The sequence below is a fragment of the Callorhinus ursinus genome, unplaced genomic scaffold (assembly GCF_003265705.2).
Source record: "Callorhinus ursinus isolate GAN/ISIS: 27379988/994484 unplaced genomic scaffold, GSC_fseal_2.0 scaffold9, whole genome shotgun sequence".
In the NCBI taxonomy this organism is placed as follows: Eukaryota; Metazoa; Chordata; class Mammalia; order Carnivora; family Otariidae; genus Callorhinus; species Callorhinus ursinus.
The window spans coordinates 4,912,852-4,940,271 of NW_027397071.1; the positions used below are offsets into that span (position 1 = coordinate 4,912,852).

At 34.9% G+C, this 27,420-nt stretch overlaps 1 protein-coding gene across 10 annotated transcripts in view; it reads right to left on the bottom strand.

Annotated features, from left to right (window-relative positions):
- Nucleotides 1-566: 566 nt before the first annotated feature.
- Nucleotides 567-27,420, bottom strand: part of SYCP1 (synaptonemal complex protein 1) — a 131,310-nt gene continuing 104,456 nt past the window's right edge. For 9 of the 10 annotated variants that reach the window (XM_073896090.1, XM_073896086.1, XM_073896089.1 and 6 more), the window contains 5 exons: nucleotides 18,163-18,219; nucleotides 12,417-12,596; nucleotides 8,313-8,456; nucleotides 1,503-1,592; nucleotides 567-1,386 (listed from right to left, as the gene is read on the bottom strand). In XM_073896090.1, the coding sequence (XP_073752191.1) occupies nucleotides 1,249-1,386; nucleotides 1,503-1,592; nucleotides 8,313-8,456; nucleotides 12,417-12,596; nucleotides 18,163-18,219 (609 nt within the window). In that variant the 3' untranslated portion in view covers nucleotides 567-1,248. The remainder of the gene's footprint in view (nucleotides 1,387-1,502; nucleotides 1,593-8,312; nucleotides 8,457-12,416; nucleotides 12,597-18,162; nucleotides 18,220-27,420) is intronic. The other variant, XM_073896085.1, reaches the window with a different exon arrangement.

Below are 27,420 nucleotides of genomic sequence, written 5' to 3' on the forward strand. Positions count from 1 at the left end.
ATGCTGAGTGAAATAAGTCAATCAGAGAAAGACATGTATCATATGACCTCACTGATATGAGGAATTCTTAATCTCAGGAAACAAACTGAGGGTTGCTGGAGTGGTAGGGGGGTGGGAGGGATGGGGTGGCAGGGTGATAGACATTGGGGAGGGTATGTGCTATGGTGAGCGCTGTGAATTGTGCAAGACTGTTGAATCACAGATCTGTAGCTCTGAAACAAATAATACAATATATGTTAAGAAAAAAAAAAAGAAGAAGAAGATAGCAGGAGGGGAAGAATGAAGGGGAGTAAATCGGAGGAGGACGCGAACCATGAGAGATGATGGACTCTGAAAAATAAACTGAGGGTTCTAGAGGGGAGGGGGATGGGGGGATGGGTAGCCTGGTGATGGGTATTAGGGAGGGCACATTCTGCGTGGGCCACTGGGTGTTAAGCACAAACAATGAATCGTGGAATACTACATCAAAAACTAATGATGTAATGTATGGTGATAAACATAACAATAAAAAAATTAAAGAATAAAAAAAGATATCAGAAGCAGAAGTCCCAAAACCATATCCACATTTATTTATTTATTGTCTATTTCCCTCACTAAAATGTAAGCTCTAGAAGAACAGAGGGTTTATTTTTCTGTTTTGTTCATTGTCATATGTCCAGTATCTAGAACTGTACTTGACTCTTAGTGGGCACTCAATAAATATTTGCTTAAATTAATGAGTGTTGAGTAAATAATGTTAGGAAGCCATACTGGTATAGTCTTTTTTTCCTACAACGAAAGGCCATTTGTCATTTTTATAAACAGATAAACGCTTCAGAACTGTGAAACTTCAACAAAATGACCTTAAGATTTAAAAATAAATATCAACATTGTGATCAGCTGTTCAGATGACCTCACAGAATCAATGAAAAGCATTTATTTGCATCAAAATATTTTAATAAAGAATAAATCTCATGGGTTCCTAGCAGTCAGTGAATAACTTTACAAATTTGAAAAATTAGCTAAAACAGTTTTCATGAATACAAAAGGTAAAAACAAAACATAATCATCTTATTATTGTAATAGAATTACAAGTTTTCAGGTAACGTGGTAATTTAGGCCAAAACATAAAAATCATAAAAAACAAATTATGTAAATATAAAAAGTCTCAATGTCAGAAAATGTTTGGCTCTTCAGAAAATAAAACATTTTTAAATTGACTATAAATTTGATGTTATTAGGCTCCGTAATCACATTGATTTTCTGAAATTAAACAAATAGCTTTTCTGCATCCTTTAGTTTTTTTTTCCTATCCATTTTAGCGATTACAGCCCAACGATCTTCCCGCATTTTCCTCATAGCTCCAAACTTCAGCGTAGATCCAGGGGTTGTTAGAGATGAAGGGGTCTGAATACAAAATCAAATCAAATCAAAATATGTTTAATTTAAAAAGATAAAGTCCAGCTTTTGAAATTTGCTTTCTGAAGTAAAAATTTAAAACCACTTTAAAAAAAATAAACTACCTGTTTTGGTGTTCTGACACAAAGATGAGAAGTTGTTGGATTATTATTCTTGTATAATTTTTTCAATGTCTCTTCTTCTGAAACCATGCTCTTAAAGAAAAATACAAAATTATAATTTGGGGTCTGTCATCACTAATATTAAAATTTTGTCTACATATCACAGGAGAAGACAAGGAAGGAAAGGGAGGAGGAAAGGAGGTAAAAGAAGGGAGAAGAGAAAGAAGAGAAAAAAAGAAGAAAAACTGAAGACAATAACAAAATACTCAATCTTCCAAACAAGGACATAGATTTATATTCTATTAACTATATTGTATTATACGAAATACTAATAACTATACTGTATTATATAAAATACAACATGTATATGAATAGCACTTTTCTACTTCTACTTCAGTTTCAGTCTTTATACTACTACTTTTCCTTCCACTTTCGCTCCACCTATCTACTCAAACTCACACTTTCGCCTTATAATCATATATAACCCTATAAAAATTGTTATCAACTATGAATTTATGGGTATTGTAATTCCCCCAAGTAATAATAGCTAACACTTATTTAGTACTTTCTTTATATTAGGTGCTGTTTTAAGCACTTTGCATATTTTAATTAGTTTTAATCCTCACAATAATTTTAATAAATTAGGTATACCATTATTATCCCCATTTTAAAGGTGAAGAACTGAGACAAGAAATGTTAAGTACTTTGCCTAAGATTACATAGCTAGTTAAGAGGTGGAGCCAGGATTCAAATCCAGATAGGCTGGCTCTAGAAATCCACTTTCTTAATGAATATGCTACACATATTTAGTATGGTAAGCAATCAGTTTATATTCCTTTCCCGCTCACTAATGTCACATTTACAGAGGTCTCATGAATAAAAATATTCAAACAGATTTTCATGAACTCTAAGATTTTAGCAGAATTCAGTAAGTCATAAAAAGCTGCCTTTTCAAATACACTCAGAACCACTATGTCTCAACTGACCAGCTTTAAAAAGAAAAATTATTTTAAAATCTTGTAAACTATCATTAAAATTTTATTCAGTGCACACTAATTGATTATTCATTAATGACTGCCCATATAAAAATAACCCAATTTAAAACAAAACCGTATCCGTCCTTATAAACTCTGCAACAATCATCTTTTCATGTGCTTATTGGCCATTTGTATATTCTCTTTGGAGAAATGTCTATTCAAGTCCTTTGCCCATTTTTAAATCAGGTTGTATGGTTTTTGTTGTTGAGTTATGGGAGTTCTTTATGTATTCCATACATTTATCCCTTTTCAGATAAATGATTTGAAAATATTTTCTGCTATTCTTTAGCTTGTCTTCTTTCTTAATGGTGTCCTTTGATATACAAAAAGTCTTAAATTTGAAGTCAAATTTATCAGTTTTCTCTTTTCTTGCCTGTGCTTTTGGTGTCATATCCATGAGGCTCTTGCTAAATTCGAGGTCATGAAAATTTCCCCAATATTTTCTGAGAGTTTCATAGTTCTACCCTTAAGTTTTGGTTTTTGATCCATTTTGAGTCAATTTTTGTATATGTTATAGAGTCCAACTCCATTCTTTTGCATGTGGATAACCAATATCCAGTTCTAATACCATTAGCTGGAAAAAATAATGTCCTTTCCCCCACTGAATGGCCTTGGCACTCTTGTCAAAAATCAACTGACTATATATGTGAGAATTTATTTCTGGGTTCCTTTATTCCATTGGTCTATATATCTGCCTTTATCCTAGTACTAATCTGTTTAAATTACTAGCTTTGTAGGAAGTTTCAAGGTCAAGAACTATGAGTCCTCCAACATTACCCTTCTTTTCCAAAAGTGTTTTAGCTATTTGGGGACCCTTGCAATTCTATATGAATTTTAGTATCAGATTTTCCATTTCTGCCAAAAAGCTGTTGGAATTTTGATAGAGACTGCACTGAATTTGTGGACTGCTTTGGGTAGTACTGACATTTTTAAAATTATGTTCAATTAGCCAGCATATAGGACATCTTAACATGTTAAAGACTTAACATCCATAAACACAGAATTTTTTCCTAATTCTTTAGGTCTTCTTTAATTTCCTTCAGCAATGTTTTGTAGTTTTCATTGTATTTCAATATTTCACCTTCTTGGTTGGGTTTGTTCCTAAATATTCTATTTGTTTAGATGATATTATATATGGATTGTCTTCTTAATTTTCCTTAATTTCCTTTTGGATTAATCATTGCTGGTGTATAAAAACATAATCAATGTCATGTGTTCTTTTACCCCTCCACATTGCTGAATTCATTTATTAGCTCTACTAGCCTTCTTGTGGAGTCTTTGTGATTTTCACTGGATAGGATTATGGCATCTGCAAATAGTTTTACCTCATTCTCATTTGTATGTCTGCTTTCTTTTTCTCTCCCTTTGTTTTTTGTCTAATAGCCTAATAGCTCTGGCTAGAACTTCCAGTACAATGCTGACTAGAAGTGGTCAAAGTGGACATCCTTGTCTGGTTCTTAAGGGGTAAGTTTTCAGTCTTTCACAATTGAGTATGATTTAGCTGCAAGTTTTCATAAGTATGTTTTTTATCATGCTGAGGAATTGTTCCTCTATTCCTAGCTTTTTGAGTTTCTATCATGAAACATGTTGGATTTTGTCAAATGCTTTTTCTGTACTAATTGAGATCATATGGGATTTTTTTCCCCTTCATTCTATTAATGGTGACACATTACATTGATTTTCTTATATTGAACCACCCTGAAATTTCTTGGGATAAATCCCACTTAGTCATGGTGAATAGTACTTTTAATATGATGTGGAATTTGACTTGCTAATATTTTGTTGAGGATTTTTACACTGACGTTCATAAAGGATAATGGTCTTTAATTTTCTTTTCTAGTAATGTCTTTATCTTACTTTGGTATCAAGGTAGTGCTGGCCTCATAAAATGAGTTATCAAGAGTTCTCTCGGGGCGTCTGGGTGGCTGAGTCATTAAGCGTCTGCCTTCGGCTCAGGTCATGAACCCAGGGTACTGGGATCGAACCCCGTATCGGGCTCCCTGCTCAGCAGAAGCCTGCTTCTCCCTCTCCCACTCCCCCTGCTTGTGTTCTCTCTCTCGCTGTGTCTTTCTCTGTCAAATAAATAAAAATCTTTAAAAAAAAAAGTTCTCCAACTTTTTGAAGTCTGAGAAGGTTAGGTCCTCAAATGTTTGATACAATCTATCAATGAAGCCATCTGGTCCAGGACTTTTCTTTGAGAGGTTTTTGATGACTAAGTCAAATTCTTTACTGACAATAGGCCTGTTGAGGTTTTATATTTCTTCTTGAATCAGTTTAATTTGTGTGTTTCAGGGATTTTTACCCATTTGTCCGTTTCTTCTAAGTTATAAAATTTGTTAGTATATGTTCACAGTATTTTCTTTTTATCTCTAAATAATTAGTAATAATGTACCCACTTTCCATTTCTGATTCTAGTTATTCACATCTTCTTCTTAAAGATTTGTCAATTTTTTTAATCTTTTCAAATAAATTTTGGTTTCACTGATTTTCTTTACTGTTTTCTATTCTCTAATTTGTTTATCTCCCTTTGAATCTCATTATTTCCTTCCTCCTGCTAGCTTTGGGTTTAGTTTGGTCTTCTTTTTCTAGTTCCATAAAGTGTAACATTATTGATTTGAGATCTTTCTTTTTTAACGTAGGAATTTGGGACTATACATTTCCCTCTGAGCTTTTGCTGTAACACATAAGTTTTGGTATATTGCGTTTTCATTTTTACTCATATCTAAGTCTTAATTTCTAATTTCTTAATTTCTATCTAAAGTCTTGTGATTTCTTCTTTGATCTACTGGTTGATTAAAAGTGTGTTAATTTCAGGACACCTAGGTGGCTCAGTTAGGCATCTGATTCTTGATTTCAGCTCCGATCTCAGGGTCCTGGAATCAAGCCCCACATCAGGCTCCCTGCTCAGCAGGGAGTGTGCTTCTGCTTTCACTCTCTGCCTCCTACCCCCTCCTGCCCATACTTTCTCTGTCAAATGAATAAATAAAATTTTTAAAAAACGTAGACATGTGAATCTTATAACTGAATATGTCTGCAAATCAGATTCTTCCCTTTCCCCAGGGTTTGCTGTAGTGAGTTAGTTTTGTTTTGCTTTATGTTGTACAAGTTTCTGTGCCAGGATTAGCCTGGGTTAAAAATTTGAGATCCTCTCAGGTTTTTTGTGAGCCTGTCTTTCCATGAGCATGTGCAGTGCTTTTAAATATCCCAGAAATGTGATTGCTCTTGATGTCCTAGTTCTTAAAATGTCTGATCCTCCAAAGAAAAGTGAAAAAGAAAAAAAGAAAACCAGGTACAATTCATTTAAATTCTCTGTAAGACACTTTCTGCCAGTGAGGGTTGAAATAGTGGCAGCCAGTTTCTGTGCCTGCACAGTGATGAGAAGCAGCAATGATAATACAGAACACTGAATCTTGATACTCAGAGAAAAAGTCCGTATTGCTCACCCTGGCTACAGCAAGACATGAGCAGGGCTGCCTGCCACAGGACTATGGATTGGATGACAGGTAGTCACTACCATTCTTAAGGCTGAAACTGACCAAAATTAACTGAAGTTGCAAGCATTCAAATAGTCTCCAGAGTTCCAAAATAGTTACTGCAGACAGTTTCTGCAAGTACAATTACTGTCTTGGTAGAGAAATAAATTTGTGGTATTTCTTACTCCCCCATCTTCTCTAAGGTCACTCTAGACAATCCATTTTTAAATCTAACTTTTTAAAATTATTTGAATGTTCACCAAAATTTAAATGCAACAATAAGAAAATTACAAAACTAGTAACTTCAAGTGATAACTATAACCAAATAAATGGACTGTGAAGTGTCTTTTTAGGCAAGTATAAATAATTGTGCATACTTACATAATACTGTAGCATGTTTACTGTGTTACAAAGTTGTGATGCTCCTTTTAAAAATGAAATCATGAATCATTCTGAATCTCAGCTAAGAAACTGGCCTAAATTCACACTGCTAGAAAAATAGTATGGATTCCAACCCTGGACTGTCTAATTCCAGAGCTCATAGTCTTCCTACTAATTCTCCTTACATTTTTATATATCTGGACTTCAGTTTGAGCTGGCAGTTATTATGTATAATGACTTACATAGGCTATGGAGCTAAACTGTGTTCCAATTTTTCTCCATGCCTTACTAGCTATGTGATCTTGGGCAAGATACCTGTGTGACTCAGTTTTCTCATCTGTAAAATGAAAATAGCAACATTGTATATACTTCTAATATGAGATTGTTCTAAAAAATAATCTATATAGTCTTTGCAACAGTGTTTGGTTCAGAGTTTTAATCATTAAAATGTTAATCATCATCTATAAAACAAAGAGATACTTAGGTAGGGACTCTATAAGTTAACTTCAATAATTAGACTTTTAAGACTTCAGCTCCTCATTATTCCAGAACAAATGAAAATAGAGGGTCCCTCACTCATATGAGGAATTCTTAATCTCAGGAACAAACTGAGGGTTGCTGGAGTGGTCGGGGGTGGGAGGGATGGGGTGGCTGGGTGATAGACATTGGGGAGGGTATGTGCTACGGTGAGCGCTGTGAATTGTGTAAGACTGTTGAATCACAGATCTGTACTTCTGAAACAAATAACGCAACATATTTTAAGAAAAAAGAAAAAGAAGAAGATAGCAGGAGAGGAAGAATGAAGGGGAGTAAGTCAGAGGGGGAGATCAACCAGGAGAGATGATGGACTCTGAAAAACAAACTGAGGTTTCTAGAGGGGAGGAGGGTAGGGGGATGGGTTAGCCTGGTGATGGGTATTAAAGAGGGCACATTCTGCATGGAGCACTGGGTATTATGAACAAACAATGAATCATGGAACACTACACCAAAACAAATGATGTAATATATGGTGATTAACAATAAAAAATTTTAAAAAATGGTAAAAAAAAAAAAAAAAGAAAATAGAGGGTCCCAAAGCAGTAAAAAAGCTTGAAGGATCTCAAAAGTTACAAGTGGCAATAATGAAACAAACTAATGCCTTTAACTGGAATTTTGTAATTAAGAATCTTTGGTATATTGTTCATTTTGTGTGATGAGGTTTGTTTTTAAATTAAATGAATCTAAATTTAATTATTCTCAATCAATATTATTACTTTAGAAAATACTGGTATGTGTGGATACACTCATGGCAGGGAATAATTAGTAATACAAACTGCTAGGGATAGTATCTTCCTTAAACAACTCATCTTTAATACATTAACTCTTTAAGAATGATAAAAATATTATACTTGTCAACCAATACCTTGATATAGATTTCAACCAATATATAAAATAAGGAACATGTATAATACATAAAATCAAGAGGGTCCTTAAATAACAAATTTGGCCATAGCAAGATTCACTTAACCTTTATTGAAGGAAGGAAGGAAGGAAGGAAAGAAAAAAGAAAAGAAAGAAAGAGAGAGAGGAGAGAAAAGAGGAAAGAGAAAAAGAAAAAGAAAAAAAACGAAAAAAGAAAGAGTATGTGGTAAAAACTCCTTTATAACACTCTGCTGGAAAACAAGATGGTTTAATCATCTCATGCGCCAACTATGTTACATCAAGTATTTCAAAATGCCATGTTTTCGGAAGTTAGATTATTTAAACCCTACTTCTCCAAAATGCTGCAAAAGCATAGGGTTCTGTGTTATATAGAGTTCTATATTTTCATATTGCAATGGTAAGTACTATGTGTATATATTATACATATACATTAAAAAATGATGTGTAAAAATAATAAATAATGTAAACAAGTAATAAATACTGATTTGTAGTATTTTTACCAAAAGATCAGTCGTTTCTGAGCTATCCGAATTAATATCAAACTCAAAGACCATTTTTCTCTTTTTATTACTTTCTTCCATGGGTACATTCTTGCTTTCTCTTTGCTGAATTTTTAGTTTCGTTGGTGTCTTCACAGTATATGCCTATCCAAAAAGAAAAACAATATATTATCCCATCAAAAAACCCTATATTATTAATAAATGCAAGTTGAATCTTCAGTAATCAATAACTCTCCATTATTAGTGGGATGTAGAGACTTTTTATAAGAATTTCATTCAGATATTTTTGATACTAAAATTTCCTGCTTTCTTCAAACAATTTATAATAGTGGACTTTTTCTTTGCCCTTCCCTTCTACTTACTGAATAAAATAATGGCAGGAGAGAGGTGGGGAGACAGACTCTCCAGCATCAGCAGTCAACAATCTTAAGAAAAGAGGGACTTTGATTTTTCTAACAATAATTAAGACCAAAGAACTGAATGAGCTTTGCTCTTTCTACAAAAATCCTTACGGATTTATGAGAAATTAGGTATGCTTATACTTTGTTCATAAAGCAATTCACATTAGTCAATGTTTAGTATTCCATATTACCCTGTAAGTTTTATAATTTTTTTAAAGTATCTTTAAAAATTTAGGGCAGTGACATCAGCAAAAATGGCAGAATAAGGTATTCTGAAAATTTGCTCTTACATAAAGCAAAAATACTAGTAAAATGGTCAAAGTCAGCTTTTTCAGAACTTTGGAAATTAACCAAAAACTTGCCACAAACTGTAGTGCTTATTTTTTTTTAATGGCTGAACCTCTGTAAGAACAGCAAGCTTTGTGATGTTTTAACTTTTCTTTATCCCAGCCCCCGTGTTCTATGTTACCCTTAAAAAAATAACATCCCACACTCTTGGTCCAGCCTGAGAGCCACCAGATAGAGCAGAACAGAATTGAGAGCTCTTTCAAAGCTTTATTCCCAAAAAGTTGTCATTATTTTAAGTGTCTTTTGGTTCTCTGAAAGACCTCACTTACAAGGCTGTTTGTATTTAACCTGACTTAGAGCTCATTCAGTACAAAAAGCTTTCTCCTTGGTGTGAAGTACAGCATAGAATTTGTCAAAACAATTCGAGGCAAGTGTTTTAACTTTGTAGCCCCATGAGGCAATAATTTTAACAGGGCAAATGACAGACTAATCAAAAACTTCAAAAGAACAGGTAGGAAATGAGACATCCACAGGGGCTTTGAAAAGCTCTGACATTAATGGAAAAAATAAAATAAAATCTAAAGTTAAAAGTAATGTACCAATGTATGTTTCCTAGTTTTGACAAATGTACATGGTAATGTAAGATGTTAACAATGTGGAAAATTCGGTGATAGATATAAAGGAATTCTCATACTACCTTTGCAACTTTTCTATAAATCGAAAATTATGGTAAAAAAAAGTTCTTTTTAAAAAAGTAAGGTCACCACATCCATGAGAATGGCTAAAATCAAAAAGATAAAAAAAAAAAAAAACCATGTGATGGCAAGGCTGTGGAGCAACTAGAACTCTCATTCACTGCCAGCTAGGATGTAAAATTGATGTAATGATTTTTTTGAAAAACATGACTGGCAGTGTGATACAATAAGAAATATATATTTAGTCTTTGTCCCTGGTTCCTGACACAGAACTTCTAAAACCCATGTAATTTCCCAAGTAATAGGGGTGATCAGGGCATCTTTTGGTACAATATTCGGTCTTTGTGATAGGAATCTTCTGTTATTCAAAATAAGCTCCTTTCAACTGGACCAGAGTTAATGCTAATGAAATAACTGGCAGTAAAGGGCTCCTAGATAACTTCAGGATGCTGGCTAGTCACCAGAAAAACCAAGGCTTGATTAGAAGTTTATAACCTTTCAGCTACACCCTTTGACCTCCTGGGAGGGGAGAGGGTTTGGAGATTGAGTTAAATACCAATGGCCAATGATTTAACCAGTCATGCCAGGTGATGAAACCTCCATAAAAACCCCTAAATGATGGGGTTCTGAGAATTTTCATGTTGGCAAATACACAGAGGTACTGGAAGAGTAGTACTCCCAAAGAGGGCATGGAAGTTCTATACCCCCTCCCTCACACCTTGCCCTATTCATCTTTTCCATTTGGCTGTTCTTGAGTTGTATCCTTTATAATAAACTGGTAATAGTAAGTAAAGGAATCTCCTGAGTTCTGAGAATCATTCTAGCAAATTAGCAGACCTAAGGAGGGGGGTTATGGGACAGAGCCGGTTGGTCAGTAGTACAAGGGGCAAACCAGGATTGTAACTAGTGTCTGAAGTGGAAGCAGTCTTGTGGGACTGAACCCTTAATGTGTAGGGTCTACATTAACTCCAGGTAGTGTCAGAATTTAATCAAGTTGTAGGACAACTAGTTGGTGTCTGGAGAATCAGAGAACTGGCATGGGAAAAAAAAAACCAACCACATGTTTTATATCACAGTAAAAAAAAAACAGCTCAGGCAGTATCTATTAAAATGGAACATATTATACACAACCCTATAACCCAGCAATTTCATTCCTAAAGACATACCCAACCAAAATGCATACAGGTCAAATACCAGAATTTTTATAGCAAGACTATGCATAAAAGCTCAGTCTGGAAACTACCCAAAGTCCACTAACAATACAATAGATAAACTATGGTACATCACACAATGGGATACTATATAGAAATATAAACAGAAAATCTACAACTTCAAGCTACAATATGGATGAGTCCCACAAACATATTAAGTAAAAAAAGTCAAAACAAAAATAATGATTCTATTTATAGAAAATTCAAAAACAGGGAAAAGAGAAAATACAAAAACAGGTACATCTAATATTAGAGTTGGAACAGTATCTGGCCTTGGGGGAGAAGCCAGTGACAAAAAGGGAGGCAAGGTGATAGTAACATTCTGTGCTTTAATCTGAATGCTGGTTATAAGTCATGTTCAGTTTGTAAAGAATCAAGTTGCATAATTAAGATCTGTGCATTTTTCTTGCATATATTTCAATATAAAGTTTTTTTTAAGTAAGGTCATTCTATACAAAGATCACTTCATATTCTGAATAATATAAATACAACAAAATAATTTTATGTCAAAGCCTCTCTAAGTTATGTAGTTTACTAATTTTCATAATTTCCACAGTGTGGATAATATTGTATATATAACAGGATGTGAGAGAGACTCTTCCTTTTGCTCTGGAATTGCCAACCAGGGCACAAAGCTGCAGAAAAAAAAATGTTAGTAACCCATATTCTAAAGAAAGCAACCTATGATTAAAGCCAGATCCTTCTCTAGGGCTTATTAAAAAGTGGTTAAACTGGCCCTACAATCCCCAAACACCTCCTTTCTTCCCAGTTATTTTAAGGAAATTGGAAGGGAAAGGCATCAAATTTCAGCTGAGAGGGATAGAGAGAGGTCAAAATATTTTTCCTTTCAATTTCCAAGGCAGGTGAGGAGACAACTCTTAACAGCAGCCTAACAAAAAATAGGGGTGCCTTCAAGAAGGATTGGCATCTCATTCCCTCACTAGATATAAATTTAGGAAGAAATTTTATCTTTGTGTCTGCCTGGATAGTTTAGAGTAAAAAGAAATTAGAGAGAGATGGATGGTGGGAGGTCAGAAATGTAGCATTCCATACTGCTGTTTAGCATGGATATGTTGAATGAATACCCCATGGATTAAATGAACATGTGAAAATAGCTAGTAATTGACCCATCTTGTTGGTGGCATTCACTTGATCCACCGAGGGCTGACTAAGTACAGGACTCTAGCAACAAGATGATACAAAATAAACAGCAAAAGGAAGTAACTGGGGTGATACTGAAAAATGTTAAGTCAGAATCAGATTTCCCACATCAGGGAATGCCATCAGGTGAGTGACAAAGTTATGGAATCTGCCCAAAATGTCATTAAGTTGTGGACAGTGATATTAAAAAACAAAAACAAAACAAAACACTATTTCATGCTGGTATCACAAAAATTGAATTGGTTTTATATTTATATGTGTGATATCAGATATATGGTATATGATACCAGAACCTTCTTTTTTTTAACTAAAAAAATTATAACCTTCTTAGAAATTTTAGCAACCAACCTTTGGTAATGGTGTAGATAAAGTACTTTTGGCAGATGTCCACAAATAGTCTCTTTTATCTTTGGATTTACCATGGTCAGCTGATGTGAAGTTTCGAGATATATTTTGTGAAGGAGCTGCTTTAGAATCAAATTTCCAATAATGAGTTTCAGGTGTTTCCAATAAAGGTACCTGTATTTTCTATATTGAACAACAAAAGGAAATAAAATCACTACATGTCATTTTAATTAAAGTGCAGCAATTAGTAGAAATAACACTGGAATAAACTAGAATTTATCCTCAAATTTATGATTAATTAGATAACTTTAAATAAATTATCCTTATCTTGTCACTTTATTTTCCCACTGAAGATGAAAATGGTATCTGCCTTTCTGTCTTCACAGAGCTGCTATGAAAAGAAATAAAATGTCTCAACTCTCTAACTGGCCAAAAGTTGACGATTTGCTGAAGAGAAATATCTCTATTCCTGGTGGCAAAGAGCCTTTCTTTGTGGTTCATTACAATAGTCTAAAAGCCAGAGGGCAGTTTATTCTCATTTCTATCCATTCTCTTTTATGCTTTCATATTTTCTCTCTCTCATCTATAAAAATATCAGGCTTTTCCTATCCACCAGCCTTACTCCCCACCAAAAAAAAAGAAAGAAAAGAAAGGAAAATAGGGAAGAAAAATAATAAAAGTAAAGAACCAGAAAAAATTTCCAGGAGGAGAAAAATGACTATTGTCTTCAATTCTGAAGATAAACAAATTACAGATTTACTCTAAAAACTTAGATTTTATTTCAACTCAGTTTCTTCCGTTTTCTTTCTACCTTTATATGCATCTTCCCTTCAGACCTGACCTATCTTTCTAGTAAAAGCTCATAATAACTGCTTTAGTGGAATTGTGTTAGCTGCTTTCTAATTTTATCACTTCCTTTGATCACCACCATCTCCATGAATACAATCGTGGCAATTACAAGAAAAAAATGGAACACGCGCACACACACATACACACACACACACACACAGAGCTATTCTCAAAAGTTCAGTGGTTAAATCTGCAGTAAATTTAAGTTAGGAGGGTACAGAATGCGGGGTTAAGAGGTGACCACATATGCTATAAAAACACTGGACTAATTGATGGATGAATAGATAAGGAAGATGTGGTATACACACACAGAGAAGAATATTACATAACTGTAAAAAAAGGATGAGATTGTGCCATCTGAGACAACATGGATGGACCTAGAGGTCCACCTAAGCAAAATAAATAAGACTAAGACAAATACCATATGATTTCACTCATGTGGCGTCCAAAAAAACGATACATGAATAAACAAAAAAGCAGAATCAGACCTATAAATGCACAGAACAAACTGATAGTTGTCAGATGTGGGGAAGATGGGCAAAACAGATGAAGGGAAGTGGGAGATACAGGCTTCCAGTTAGGGAATGAATAAATCATGGGAATAAAAGGCACAGCATAAGGAAAACAGTCAATGATATTGTAATAGCAATGTAACAGGACAGAAGATCAGCATAATGTACAAACTTGTTGAATCACTATGTTGTACCTCTGAACTTATGTAACACTGTGTTAAATATATATGAGAGTGTGTGTATATATATATGTGTGTGTGTATATATATATATATATGTATATATATATATATATATAAAACAACCATTGGACCAGGAGTCAAGGAGTCAAGTAATAGGCTCTTTTCTCCTGGATCTTATACTATCTTGCTGGGTGATATTAAGTAATCTCCAAGTATCTCTAGGCTTAAATTTATCCATCTATATAATCAAGGGACTAAAAGATGATTTGTAGGTTTCTGCCCAGTTCTAGTGATCTCACTTCATAATCCTCTTTCCAGCAGGTATACATTTTGGTAGCATTTTTTCCACACAGTTGTATTTCTGTATTCTCCTTCCTATATATTTCTACATCATAGGTGATAATACAATTTTAATGAAAGCAAATTTTTTCTGCTGTTTTCATGGACAAATTTTTCTCTCCTCAAAGGCCTGAGAATGACAACTACACCACCTTGTGGCCAAGACTGGGAATTTAACACTTCAGCGGCTTGAAAGAAAATGCACCCCCTTTCTAGACTACGGAAATAAACCTCTTCATAATAATTCATAGAAATGCATGTACTTTCCTGCAAGTCACATTCTTTTCTGAATGTTACATTTCCAGTGATGCATGTACAAGCATATCTCATTTCATTGCACTTTATTTTATTGCACTCACAGATGCTGTGTTTTTTGGTGGTTTTGGTTTTTGCAAATTGGAAGGTTTGCGGCAACCCTGATCCAGGTAAGTCTATCAGCACCATTTTTCCAACAGCATTTGCTCACTTAGTGTCACTGTGTCACATCTTGGTAATTTTTTTTAAAGATTTTATTTATTTATTTGACAGAGAGATAGAGAGCACAAGTAGGCAGAGTAGCAGGCAGAGGGAGAGGAAGGTGCAGACTCCCCACTGAGCAGGGAGCCAGATGCGGGGCTCGATCCCAGGACTTTGGGATCAAGATCAGAGCCAAAGGCAGACGCCTAACCGACTAAGCCACCCAAGCACCCCACATCTTGGTAATTCTTACAATATTTCAAATTTCTGCATCATTATTATTATAATTGTTATAGTAATCAGCGATTGGTGATCTTTGATGTTACTCTTGTTTAGGGACACCATGAACCACATCCATATAAGATGGCAAACTTAAATGCTGTGTGTGTTCTGGCTGCTCCACTGACCTACTATTCTCCATCTTTCTCCCTTTCCTCCAGCCTCCCTATTCCCTGAGACAAAACAAAACTGAAATTAGGCCAATCAATAACCCTACAATGGCTTCTATGTGTCCAAGTGAAAAAAAAAAGTCACCCATCTCTCACTTTAAATCAAAAGCTAGAAATGATTGGAGCTTAGAAAGAGGAAGGCATGTTGAAAGCCGAGGTAGGCCAAAAGCTAGGCCTCTTGCACCAACCATTTAGCCAAGTTGTGAATGCAAAGGAAAAGTTCTTGAAGGATACTAAAACTGCTACTTCCAGTGAGCACACAAGTAAGAAAGTGAAACAGCTTTCACTGATATGGAGAAAGTTTTAGTGGTCTTGATATAAGATCAAACAAGTCATAATACTACCCTAAGCCAAAACCTAATCTGGAGTAAGGCCCTCTCTTCAATTCTGTGAAGGCAGAGAGAGGTGAGGAAGCTGCAGAAGAAAAGTCCGAAGCTAGCAGAGGTCGGTTCATGAGATTTAAGGAAAGAAGCTGTTTCCATAACATAAAAGTGCAAGGTGCGGAGTGCCTGGGTGCCTCAGTCTTAGGTTAAGCATCTGCTTTGGCTGAGGTCATGATCCCAGGATCCTGGGATCCAGCCCCTAGTCAGACTCCCTGCTCAGCGGGGAATCTGCTTCTCCCTCTCCCTCTGCGCCCCCCTCACTCATGATCTCTCACTCTCAAATATATAAAATCGTTAAAAAAAAAAAAGTACAAGATGAAGCAGGAAGTGTTAATGTAGAAGCTGCCGCAAGTTATCCAGAAGAGCTAGCTAATTAAGTACTGAAGGCATCTAACACTAAAGAGTTTCAAGGTAGGCAAAACAGCCATATATTGGAAGATGATTCCATCTAGGACTTTCATAAGTAGAGAGGAGAAGTCAATGCCTGCCTTCAAAATTTCAAAGGACAGGCTGACTCCCTTATTAGGGACTAATGCAGCTGGTGACTTCAAGTTGAAGCCAGTGCTCATTAACCATCCTGAAAATCCTAGGGCCCTTTAAGAATATGATAAATCTACTTGCCTATGCTCTATAAATAAAACAACAAAGACTGGATGACAGTGTATCTGATTTCAACCTGGTTTAACTAAATATATTAAGCCCACTGTTAAGACCTACTGCTCAGACAAAAAAATTCCTTTCAAAATATTATTGCTCATTGACAACACACCTGGTCACCCAAGAGCTCTCATGGAGATGTACAAGATTAATGTTGTGATGCCTGCTAATACAACATCATTCTGCACCCCATGGATCAAGGAGTCACTCTTTCAAGTCTTATTATTTAAAGAAATACTTTTTGTAAGACTATAGCTGCCATAGGTAGTGATTCTACTGATGATCTGGGAAAAGTAAATTGCAAATCTTCTGGAAAGAATTCACCATTCTAGATGCCATTAAGAATATTTGTGATTCGTCAGAAGAGGTCAAATATCAATATTAACAAGAATTCAGAAAAAGCTGATTCCAACCCTCATGGATGACTATAGTTCAAGACTTCCCTGACAGAAATAACTGCAGATGTGGTGGAAACAGTAAGAAAACTGGAATTAAAAGTGGAGCCTGAAGATGTAACTTAATGGCTGCAATCCCATGATAAAACTTAACAAGTGAGGAGTCGCTTCCTACAAATCAGCAAAAAGAAGTGGTTTCTTGAGATGAAATCTACTCCTGGTGAAGATGCTGTGAAGACTGTTGAAATGACAAAAAAAGATTTAGAATATTATGCAAACTTAGTTGATAAATCAGCAGCAGCATTTGAGAGGATTTACTCTGATTTTGAAAGAAGTTCTACTGTGGGTAAAATGCTATCAAACCGTTCATGAAAGGAAGAGTCAATGAAGCAAACTTCATTGTTGTCCTATTTTACAAAATTGCCATGGTCATCCCAACTTTCAGCAACCATCACCCTTGATCAGACAACAGCCATTAATATCAAGGCAAGACCCTTCACCAGCAAAAAGATTACAACTTATTGAAAGCTCACATGATGGTTAGCATTTTTAAGCAATACAATATTTTTTAAAGATTTTTTCCATTTTTTATTATGTTCAGTTAGCCAACATATAGTATTTTTAAATTAAAGTATGAACATTGTTTTTTAGACATAATGCTATTGCACACTCAACAGACCACAATACAGTGTACATATAACTTTTATATGCACTGAAAAACCAAAAAATTCATTTGACTTGCTTTATTGTGATATTCACTTTGCTGCACTGGTCTGGAACTGAACCCACAAGATCAAGGTACGCCCATATACATAATATTCACGATTTTCTGTTGTATATTTATTTTTTAAATTGAAGTAAAATTAACATATAGTATTATATTTGTTTCAGGTGTACAATATAATGATTCAACAATTCTATACATTACTCAGTGCTCATCGTTGTATTTTTTAAAACAAACACTTATATGGCATTTCCTATTGCCAAGCACAATTTATTTACAAATGCCTTACAAATATTATCTCATTTAATCCTTTTAACAACTTTAAAAAAATAGATACTATTAATTATCCCTTTACAGTTGAACAAACTGAGGCATAAAGTAACTTGCCCAAATCAGAAATATTTGATAAATCTAATAATTATTATATATAAGGCTTATGATATTTCAATATTGTTGGAATAAAGTATAGCAAATAAAAGCCTATTTAAATTTTTTATTCTTTTCTTATTTCCTCATTATTTGCAATTTATATATCCAGAACCTCAGATAAAATATATGGCATTTACTAATCTACTTGAAAGCAGAAATAAATAATGGGCATATTTTACTGGAATTATATGTGACTCAAAACAACTCCATAAGAATATGTGATATATACTTTCATAATCTGAACATATTCTATATTTGGAAATGAATATTAGATGCTCCTTACCTATTTATGAACAAAAAAAAATTTCCAGGTAGATGTTAGAAAACAAGCTGGGTTATAAAGAAAAACCAGGAGAATTATATAAAACTCTTACCTTATCTCTTTTTTCGAGAGTAACTATGTTTTCTTTTGCCTCTCTTTTGAGTTTTTCCTATTAAAAATGAGTGCACACAATGTAGTCACTACTATTATCAAAAATTAATGTTATTATCAAAATACTTCTAAGAAGTATTAACAAAGAAAGAATACTAAACTCTAAATCTTATAAAATAATGAAAAGAAAAAAAGAAAAACAAATTAGTTTCTTTCTACAGAGCTTGTTATTTAGTTTTGATTATCTTTTTTTAAAATTCTGATCTGTCCAGTATGTATCTGTGGAATCTTGGTAAGTCTTTTAAAACTCTGAATCAACTTTCTCATTTGTAAAATGAAGTGGACGGATCAGATTATAGACGAAGAAATACACACAAGTAGCTAACTGTAAAGAGCTATAAAGAGATCCAAAATATTATGGGCTTTTAGACGCAGAAATCAGTTTTTCTGTGCATTGAGAAAGGGTACATTTCAGTTGGACCTTCAATAATGAACTTTTAACATGAGATAAACAAGGATGAGGGGGAAAGAAAGTATAAAATACTTAGGAAATAATACATCACTTTTGCTGGAGATTAGGGTTATATATTCAGTAGAGAAAAAAGAAAAATTAACTCTGGCCTACAAAAAAGAATATGTACTATGCCTTTAATATGACAGTCACCTGGAGAACAGAATTGTTACAGCCCCCAGGAAGCCTTCAAGGACGCAGAGAAGGGAAAGTTCCAATACACAGAACTTTAAGCAAACTTGCCTTGCCTGCCTATGAGGTCTATGCCAATATCAACCTTACTGAATGCTTTGTGTACACCATGCTATCTCTCCCAGAGGGTTGCTCCTAACCAGAGAACTCATTTCACCATGAAGAAGCTGGTAGTAAGCTAATGTAACAGCAATCACTATTCTTATTGTGTATCCTATCAATGACCAATAGTTGATCTTCAGTTATAGTGACAACTGGGATCTACAATAAAGGGCTAGAATGCTCTCTTCTAGGATAAATTATATCCTCTATACTAGCAAAATTGTACTGCCTCTCAGAGGACTTCTAGAGGCTTCTAGAGGACAGAAGGGAGAAAGCACCTCCCATGACTGCATTGTCTCTATAAAATTCTGGAGACTTCTGCTGGTCTGGAGATCTTACTTACAATCTGTTCTAATACAACATGTATTTCCAAGGTGTGAATTATTAGCTCATACACAAACATGTATCTTTAGTAGTGGTTAACTAATCATGAGTTCCCTAAGACCAAAGAGATAGGCAGTCCACTACGGTCCCTATTTAAATTGGATAACTCAAATATGCCTATAATATGGTCTGACAAAAAGACAATTGACTTCAGCCACAGGAATAGAGAATGATGGCCCTGTACCCAAATTTCAGACTTGAATAAATTTATAAACCTAGAATCCTCCAAATTAAAAGAAAGCCTGGTAACTGTTGTAGAAGGATTTTGCAATAATATCACAAATACATACCTTATCCCTTCTACTATCTTGTGCACAGAGAGAGATACTAAGACTTATGGGTAATTGGACATTGACTATTAACTAACACCAATTATTATAACCCAAAATGTTACTATTTTTTCATTAGTTCAAGTGCAGGTGTATTGGAGTCAGGTGATAAATGGTATTTAATCCAAGTCTACCTTACAATGAGCCCATGGAACCATAAACCTAATCTGTGGTCATTTCTTAAGATCCTAAAGTCTGAAGAGATAAACTCAAGTAAGTGCCATAGTCTCCATATTGGTTCTAAACCACAGAATGAGAGTTTTTAAGTTTAGAAGGACCAACTGGAAGACTCTGAAACTTTCCTCCATATCAAGAATATAAACAAATATATCAAATGCCAACATCTCACCTAGGCAGAGATTCAGGTCCATCAAACCGTGAAAGATGTAGAGAAGGTGATTTATCACAGTCCCACAAAGCCAACTTAATTGGAAAATTAAATTCACTGTTATCCAGTAACAGTTTTGTCATACCAATGGGCAAGTAACAGAGGCCAAAATAGGGATTGTGTATTGATTAGGATCAAAAATGAGAACTAAGAAAAAAGTTTCATATAAAAGATGAATTGAATATATGTAAATAAAGAGTTCAAAATAACAAATACCAGAATCATGGTTAAAGAACAAATACATGTTTTTATTAATCCTGACAACATAAATTAACAAAATAAATATCAAAATTGTGTATGTGGAAGAAGAGGCAGTATGAGAAAGTGTTAGGTATATTGTTTAAATATATAAAGGTAACCAGTAAAATAACTGAAAGTACTACACACACCTTTTAAATCAACCAGACACATACATACACTTTAGAGAAAAATAAATATTAATGTCATGTAAAATAAGATGACAAAAACATGATTCAATTATATATCATATCAGTAAGGGGTTAATAACCATAAGGAACTCCTATAAGTCAACAACAAAAACAACTAAAAAATGGGCAAAGAACTTGAATAGACAATTCTCCCACAAGATATACAAGTCACTAACAAGAGAAGGAAGTAATTAAGGATGTCAAAAACAAATTCAACAACAAAAATATACAATCTTATGCCATAATTTGTGATTCTAGTGAGGCTCAGCATGAGAGCCACACAGAGTATATTTGTGATTTGACTCTAGTCAATATGGCTCTTAAGCTAATCACCAGTTGCACAATATTGGTGAAAGTAGACACAAATAACAAAGAGAATAACTGTCACTAATATACCTGAATTGATCTGAGGGGTAAGTGGGCAGTCCATAAAAAAAGAGCCCTAGAAAATGCATAGAGAGTGAAAATTTCAGGAAAAATGACTAAATTTTTTCATTTTGGTCTCTCTAGTCTGGACAAAGAAAGCACAACAACCATGCCCATAAAGAATTAATTATCCTTGCCAATAAATAGAACATACTAGCAATAAAGTCAAAAGACAAGTTTCAAAAAAAAAAGAAAGAAAGAAAAGATTCCCCTGAAAGGGCAGAAAACACAAAAAGACGTGATTCACTGAAAAAAACATATGAATTTTGTCCTTTTCCTTGGTCCCCTCTTATCACCCTGTAAGTAGAATATACCAAATCATAATATTATCTTTTCCCTCATAAAATTGGGTAAGGAAATACAGCTTGAAGAGAGATTAGTAATATGGCAAAAAGTGAGTAACCATACACACACACACACACACAACGCATGCACGCACACACGCACTGGAATATTACTTAGCCATGAAAAAGAGAGATCTTGCCATTTGCAACACCACTAGAGAGTATTATGCTAAATAAAATAAGTCAGACAAAGACACATACCATATGATTTCACTTATATGGGGAATCTACAAAAACAAATGAACAAACAAACAAAGCAGAAACAGACCCATAAATACAAAGAACAAACTGATGTTGCTCAAGGGGAGATGAGTGGGGGACTCACAAAATGGGTGATGGAAAATAGGAGCTACAGGCTTCCAGTTATGGAATGAGTAAGTCACACGGATGAAAGGTACAGAATAGAAAATATAGTCAGTGATATGGTAATAGCATTGTATGATGACAGAGGGTAGCTACACTTAGGGTAAGCATAGCATAACATATAGAGTTGTCTGAATTTCTATGTTATACACCTAAAACTAATGCAGCATTGCATGTCAAAATACTTCAGTTTTAAGAAAAAGAATAACCACAACGTATCCTCTCAGATAGATACACAGGCTCTAGGGCTTCACATTGAGTTGGTGGAAAGATCTGAAGACTGAGGATAAACACATCACAAGAAAACTGCAGACCAATATCTCTTTATGAATATAGATGCAAAAAATCCTCAACAAAATACTAGCAAACTGAATCTAGCAGAATATAAAGATTATACATCATGACCAAATAGGATTTCTCCCAAGAATATAAGATTGGTTTAACATCTGAAAATCAATTAATGTAATACTTTGTATTAATAGAATACAAAAACCACACAATCACCTCAATATACACAGAAAAAGCATTTCACAAAATCCAACATGCTTTTATAATAAAAACATTCAACAAATTAGGAATAGAAAAGAACTTTCCCAACTTGATAAAGGGCATCTAAGTAAACTGAATTTCATCAAAATTAAAGAGTCTCTGCTACAAATAATACCATCAAGAAATAAAAAGACAATCCACAGAATGGAAGAAAACATTTGCTTATCCTACATCAGATAAGGGACTGGTATCTAGAATATATAAAGAATTCTTAAAACTCAAAAATAAAAAAAACAACCTAATTTTTAAATGGGTAAAAGCATCTGAATATACATTTCTCCAAAAAAAATATACAAATGGCAATAGCACATGAAAAGATGATCATCATCAGGCATTAAAGAAATACAAATCAAAACAATGATATACCATGTCACACTCACTAGAATGACTATAATCCAAAAAAGTGTTTCTGAGGATGTGGAAAAACTGGGACTTTCACGCACTGATAGTGGGAACCCAAAATGGTAAAACTGGCTTGGAAAACAGTTGGGCAGTACCTTAAAATGTTAAGCATAGAAATATAATATTATCCAGCAATTCTACTGCTACATATATAACCAAGAGAAATGAAAACATATACCCACACAAAATCTGTACACAAATATTCATAATAGCATGATTTATAACAGTCAAACTGGAAATAACTCAAACTTCCATCAACTGATGAATGGGTAAATAAAACTTAGTATAGCCACACAATGGTATACTATTTAGCAACAGAAAGGAATGAAATACTGATATATGCTGGGATGTGAATGGACCTTGAAAACATAATGTTAAGTGAAAGAAGCAGTCACAAGACCATATATTATATGATTCCATGTAAGTGAAATATCCAGAATAGGTGAATCAATAGAGACAAAAAGTAGCTTGATTAGTGGTAGCCTGGAGCTGGTGGATTTGGTGATGGAAAAAAAAGGAGGGGATAATAACTGCTGATGTATATGGGAATTCTTTGAGGGGGTGATACATGTATTCTAAATTACACGGCCATGATGGTTGCACAACTATCAGTATATTAGAAACCATTAAATTGTACACTTTAAATGGGTGATTGAAAGGTATATAAATGATATCAGTGAAACTGTTTCTTAAAAATGACAGAGTTGAGGGGTGCCTGGGTGGTTCAGTAAGTTAAGCAACTGACTCTTGATTTTGCCTCAGGTCATAATCTCAAGATTGTGAGACTGAGCCCCACGCGGAGCTCTATGCTAGGCATGGAGCCTGCTAAAGATTCTCTCTCTCCTTCTCCCTCTGCCCCTCTCTCTCTCTCTAAAAAAAGAAAATGAATGAGCTGAGCAGGGACACAAAGTTGGGGACTTTAACACCTCCATTTCAACAACTGAAATACCTACTCGCCAGAAAAATCAGCAGAAGTATATATAATCTAAAGAATACAACCAACTAATTGGATGTAATTGACATTTATAGGACACTTCAACAATAGCATAATACACAGTTGTTTCAAGCACCCATGGATCATCCACCAAGACAGATAATATTCTGGGCCATAAAACAAATCTCAACAAATTTAAAAGAATGGACTGAACATTTCTGTCTCCCCAAAATTCATACAGGGGCCTTAATTCCTAATGTGCTGTGGTGTTTGGAGATGGGGCCTTTAGGAAGTAACTGGGTTTGGATGAGGTCATGGAGATGGAGCTCCCACAATGGGATTAGTGCCTCTATCAGGAAAGGAAGAAACTAGAGCTCTCTCTCAGCCATGTGAAGGTCATAGCCAAAAGGCAGCTGTCTACAAGTCAGGAAAGGAACTCTGACCAGAACGTGACCATGCTGGCATCCTGATCTCAGATTTCCAGCCTCCAGAAGTGTGAGAAATAAATATTTGTTTAACTTATTGAATTTATAGTATTTTTGTTATAGTAACCTAAGCAGACTAATACAAAAATCATACAGATTGTGTTCTCTGACCATAATGGAATCAAACTCAAAATCAAAATCAGTAACAGAAAGACTACAGGAAAATCTTAGAATACATGAAAATTTAAGAACACATTTCTAAATAATCTAATGGTCAAAGAAGTCACAAAGAAATCTAAAATTATATAGAACTGAATGAAAACAAAAACACATCAAAACATGTAGGTTGTAGCTAAAGCAGTACTGAGAGAAAAATTTATAGTACTAACTGCTTTCATTAGGAAAAAGGGAAGAGTGATGTCAGCAAAATGGCAGGAGTTTTCTACCATCCTCCCCACCAAGAAAACAGATTTTGACAATCATCCACAGATGAGAGTACCTTTGTGGAAGTTCTAGAAGCTAGCAGAGAAGTTCCAGCACACCACTGGAGCAAAAAATCATAGACTGAACACATTGAAGAGGATAACAGGAACAATTTCACTTTACCCATGTCATCCCCTCTCCCAAGACAGCATAGTTTGGTGCCAAGAAAGACCTCTCAGCCAACAGTTTTTCCTTTGGGAAAAAGAGCAAAAGAGGGACACCCAGCCTCCCCAGCTGTGCAGGATGCTGCCAAAGAGGACTATTTCTTTCACACTCTATCTAGAATACTAGAGTAAACTACGTGACTGAGGGGTGAGGAGGGGTTGGGAATACAGCAACAAAAGCTCAGAATGTATTTAAGGTACACACATCCTAACCACTTCATGGACTCCAATGGGAAGCCTGCCCAAGAGCTGCTGGGGAAACCTTGCCTGAAGATCAACTGGCCCATGGACACTCCCCCAGTGCTCCACACATCTCAACCACATACACATAATACCCCACTGCCAACCTGCACATGCCCTTGAGGGTGGCAAGCATGAGCCTTTGAAGATGGCTAGTGAACATGTGCAGAAAGCTGGCCAACGCTGCAGCATTGGCAGAAAGTACACAAACCTGATCATTCAACAAAGCCTTAGGGAGAGCAAAGAGGAGGCTGCCAGCACCCAGCCTTTGTAACATCAAGAGAAAGCATACAGTCTTAAGAATTCCCCTCAAAGAGCAAACAAGAAGTGTAGAGCAGGCAGATATAGACACAGACATAAAGAGACATATAGAAAAGATCTGAGAAAACCTCAGAATCCCTAACAGAGCTGACAGAAGATACTTCTCTCCTGAAGGTAACCAATAAAAACTGGAAGAGATAACCATCCTTCAAATGTGAAGACAGTGATGCAAGACTTGAAGAAACATGAAAAACCAAAGTAACATGACACCACCAGAAAAATGCAATAGTTTTCAGTAACCAACGCCAGAGAAATGGAAATCTGCAATTTGCCTGATAAAGAATTCAAAATAGTTGTTTTAAGGAAGTTCAATGAGCTATAATAAAACACAGTAAGACAATTCAATAAAATCAAGAAAACAATACATGAACAAAAGGAGAACTTTAATAGACAGAAATCATAAAAAAAGAACTAGACAAATTCTAGAGCTGAAAAATACAACGAATAATGAAAAATGCAATAGAGAACATTAAAATAAGACTTGATCAAGCTGAAGAATCAAATGACTTATTGTCAAGTTCACAGAAATTATCTAATTGGAACAATAAAGATAAAAGAATTAAAAATAGTGAGGGAAGACTACATGAATTATGGGATACTATCAGATGAAACAATTTACACATTAGAGCCCTGGAAGAAATAAGATGGAGGAGGGCGCAAAAAACTAATTTAAAGAAATTATGGCTAAGAACAACTTCCCAAATCTGGAGAAGAAAAAGAGAAAGAAAAAGGAGCAGAAGGTTCATTTCAGTAAATGAACTCTAGCTGAAAACTTCCCTAATTGGGAGAAGGAAACAAACATCAAAATCCAGGAAGCACAGAGAACTCCCATTAAATTCAACAAAAGCTGGCCATCACCAAGACATATTATAGTCAACTTCACAAAATAAACAGGTAAGGAAAGACTCCTGAAAGCAGTAAAGGAAAAAAAGTCCTTAACTTACAAGGGAAGACAGATCAGGTTTGCAGATCTGTCCACAGAAACCTAGCAGGCCAAAAGAGAATGGCATGATATATTCAACCTGCTGAATGGTAAAAATATGCAGCCAAGAATACTCTATCTAGCAAGGTTGTCATTCAGAATAGAAGGAGACTTCTATTGTGTACTTTCTGCCAATGCTGCAATAAAGAGTTTCTCTGACAAAAACTAACGGAGTTCATGACCCCTAAACCAGTCCTGCAAGAAATATTAAAGGGAATTCTTGAGTGGGGAAGAAAGACCAAAAGCAATAGACTAGAAAGGAAAAGAGAAGGGGTGCCTGGGTGGTTCAGTCAGTTGACTGTCAGACAAGATCTTGATTTCGGCTTAGATCATGATCTCACAGTCGTGGGATCAAGCCCTGCATCAGGATCCATGCTTAGCATGGAGTCTGCTTGAGATGGTCTCTCCTGCCCCCCTCACCACTCAATCTCTCTCCCTCCCTCTCTCTCTGTTGCTCTCTCTCTCAAAATAAATGAAATCTTAAAAAAAAAAAAAAAGGAATAGAGAAAATCTCCAGAAACGATGACTTAACAAGTAATACAATGGCATTAAATTCATATCTATCAATAATCACTTTGAATGTAAAGGGACTAAATGCTCCAATCAAAAGACATAGGATATCAGAATGGATTAAAAACAACAACAACAAAACAAGTTCATCTATATGCTGCCGACAAGAGACTCATTTTAGACCTAAAAACACCTGTAGATGGAAAGCAAGGGGATGGAAAACCATTTATCATGCTAATGAATGTCAAAAGAAAGCTGGAATAGCCATACTTATATCAGACAAACTAGATTTTAAACCAAAGACTATAACAAGAGATGAAGAAGGGCACTATACATTAACAAAGGGGACAATCCAACAAGAAGATTTAACAATTGTAAATATTTATGCCCCCCACTTGGGAGCACCTAAATATATAAATCAATTAATAACAAACATAAAGGAACTCACTGATAATACAATAATAGTAGGGGACTTGAACTTACAGCAACAGACAGATCATCTAAGCAGAAAAATCAACAAGGAAACAATAGCTTGGAAACAATGGCTTTGAATGACACATTGAATCAGATGGACTAAACAGATATATAGAGAGAGCATTTCATCCTAAAGTGGCAGAATACACATTCTTTTTGGGTGCACATGGGACATTCTCCAGAACAGATCACATACTGGGTCACAAATAAAGACTGAGATCATACCATGCATATTTTCTGATTACAGCACTATGAAACTTGAAGTCAACCACAAGAAAAAATTTGGAAAGACCACAAATACATGGAGG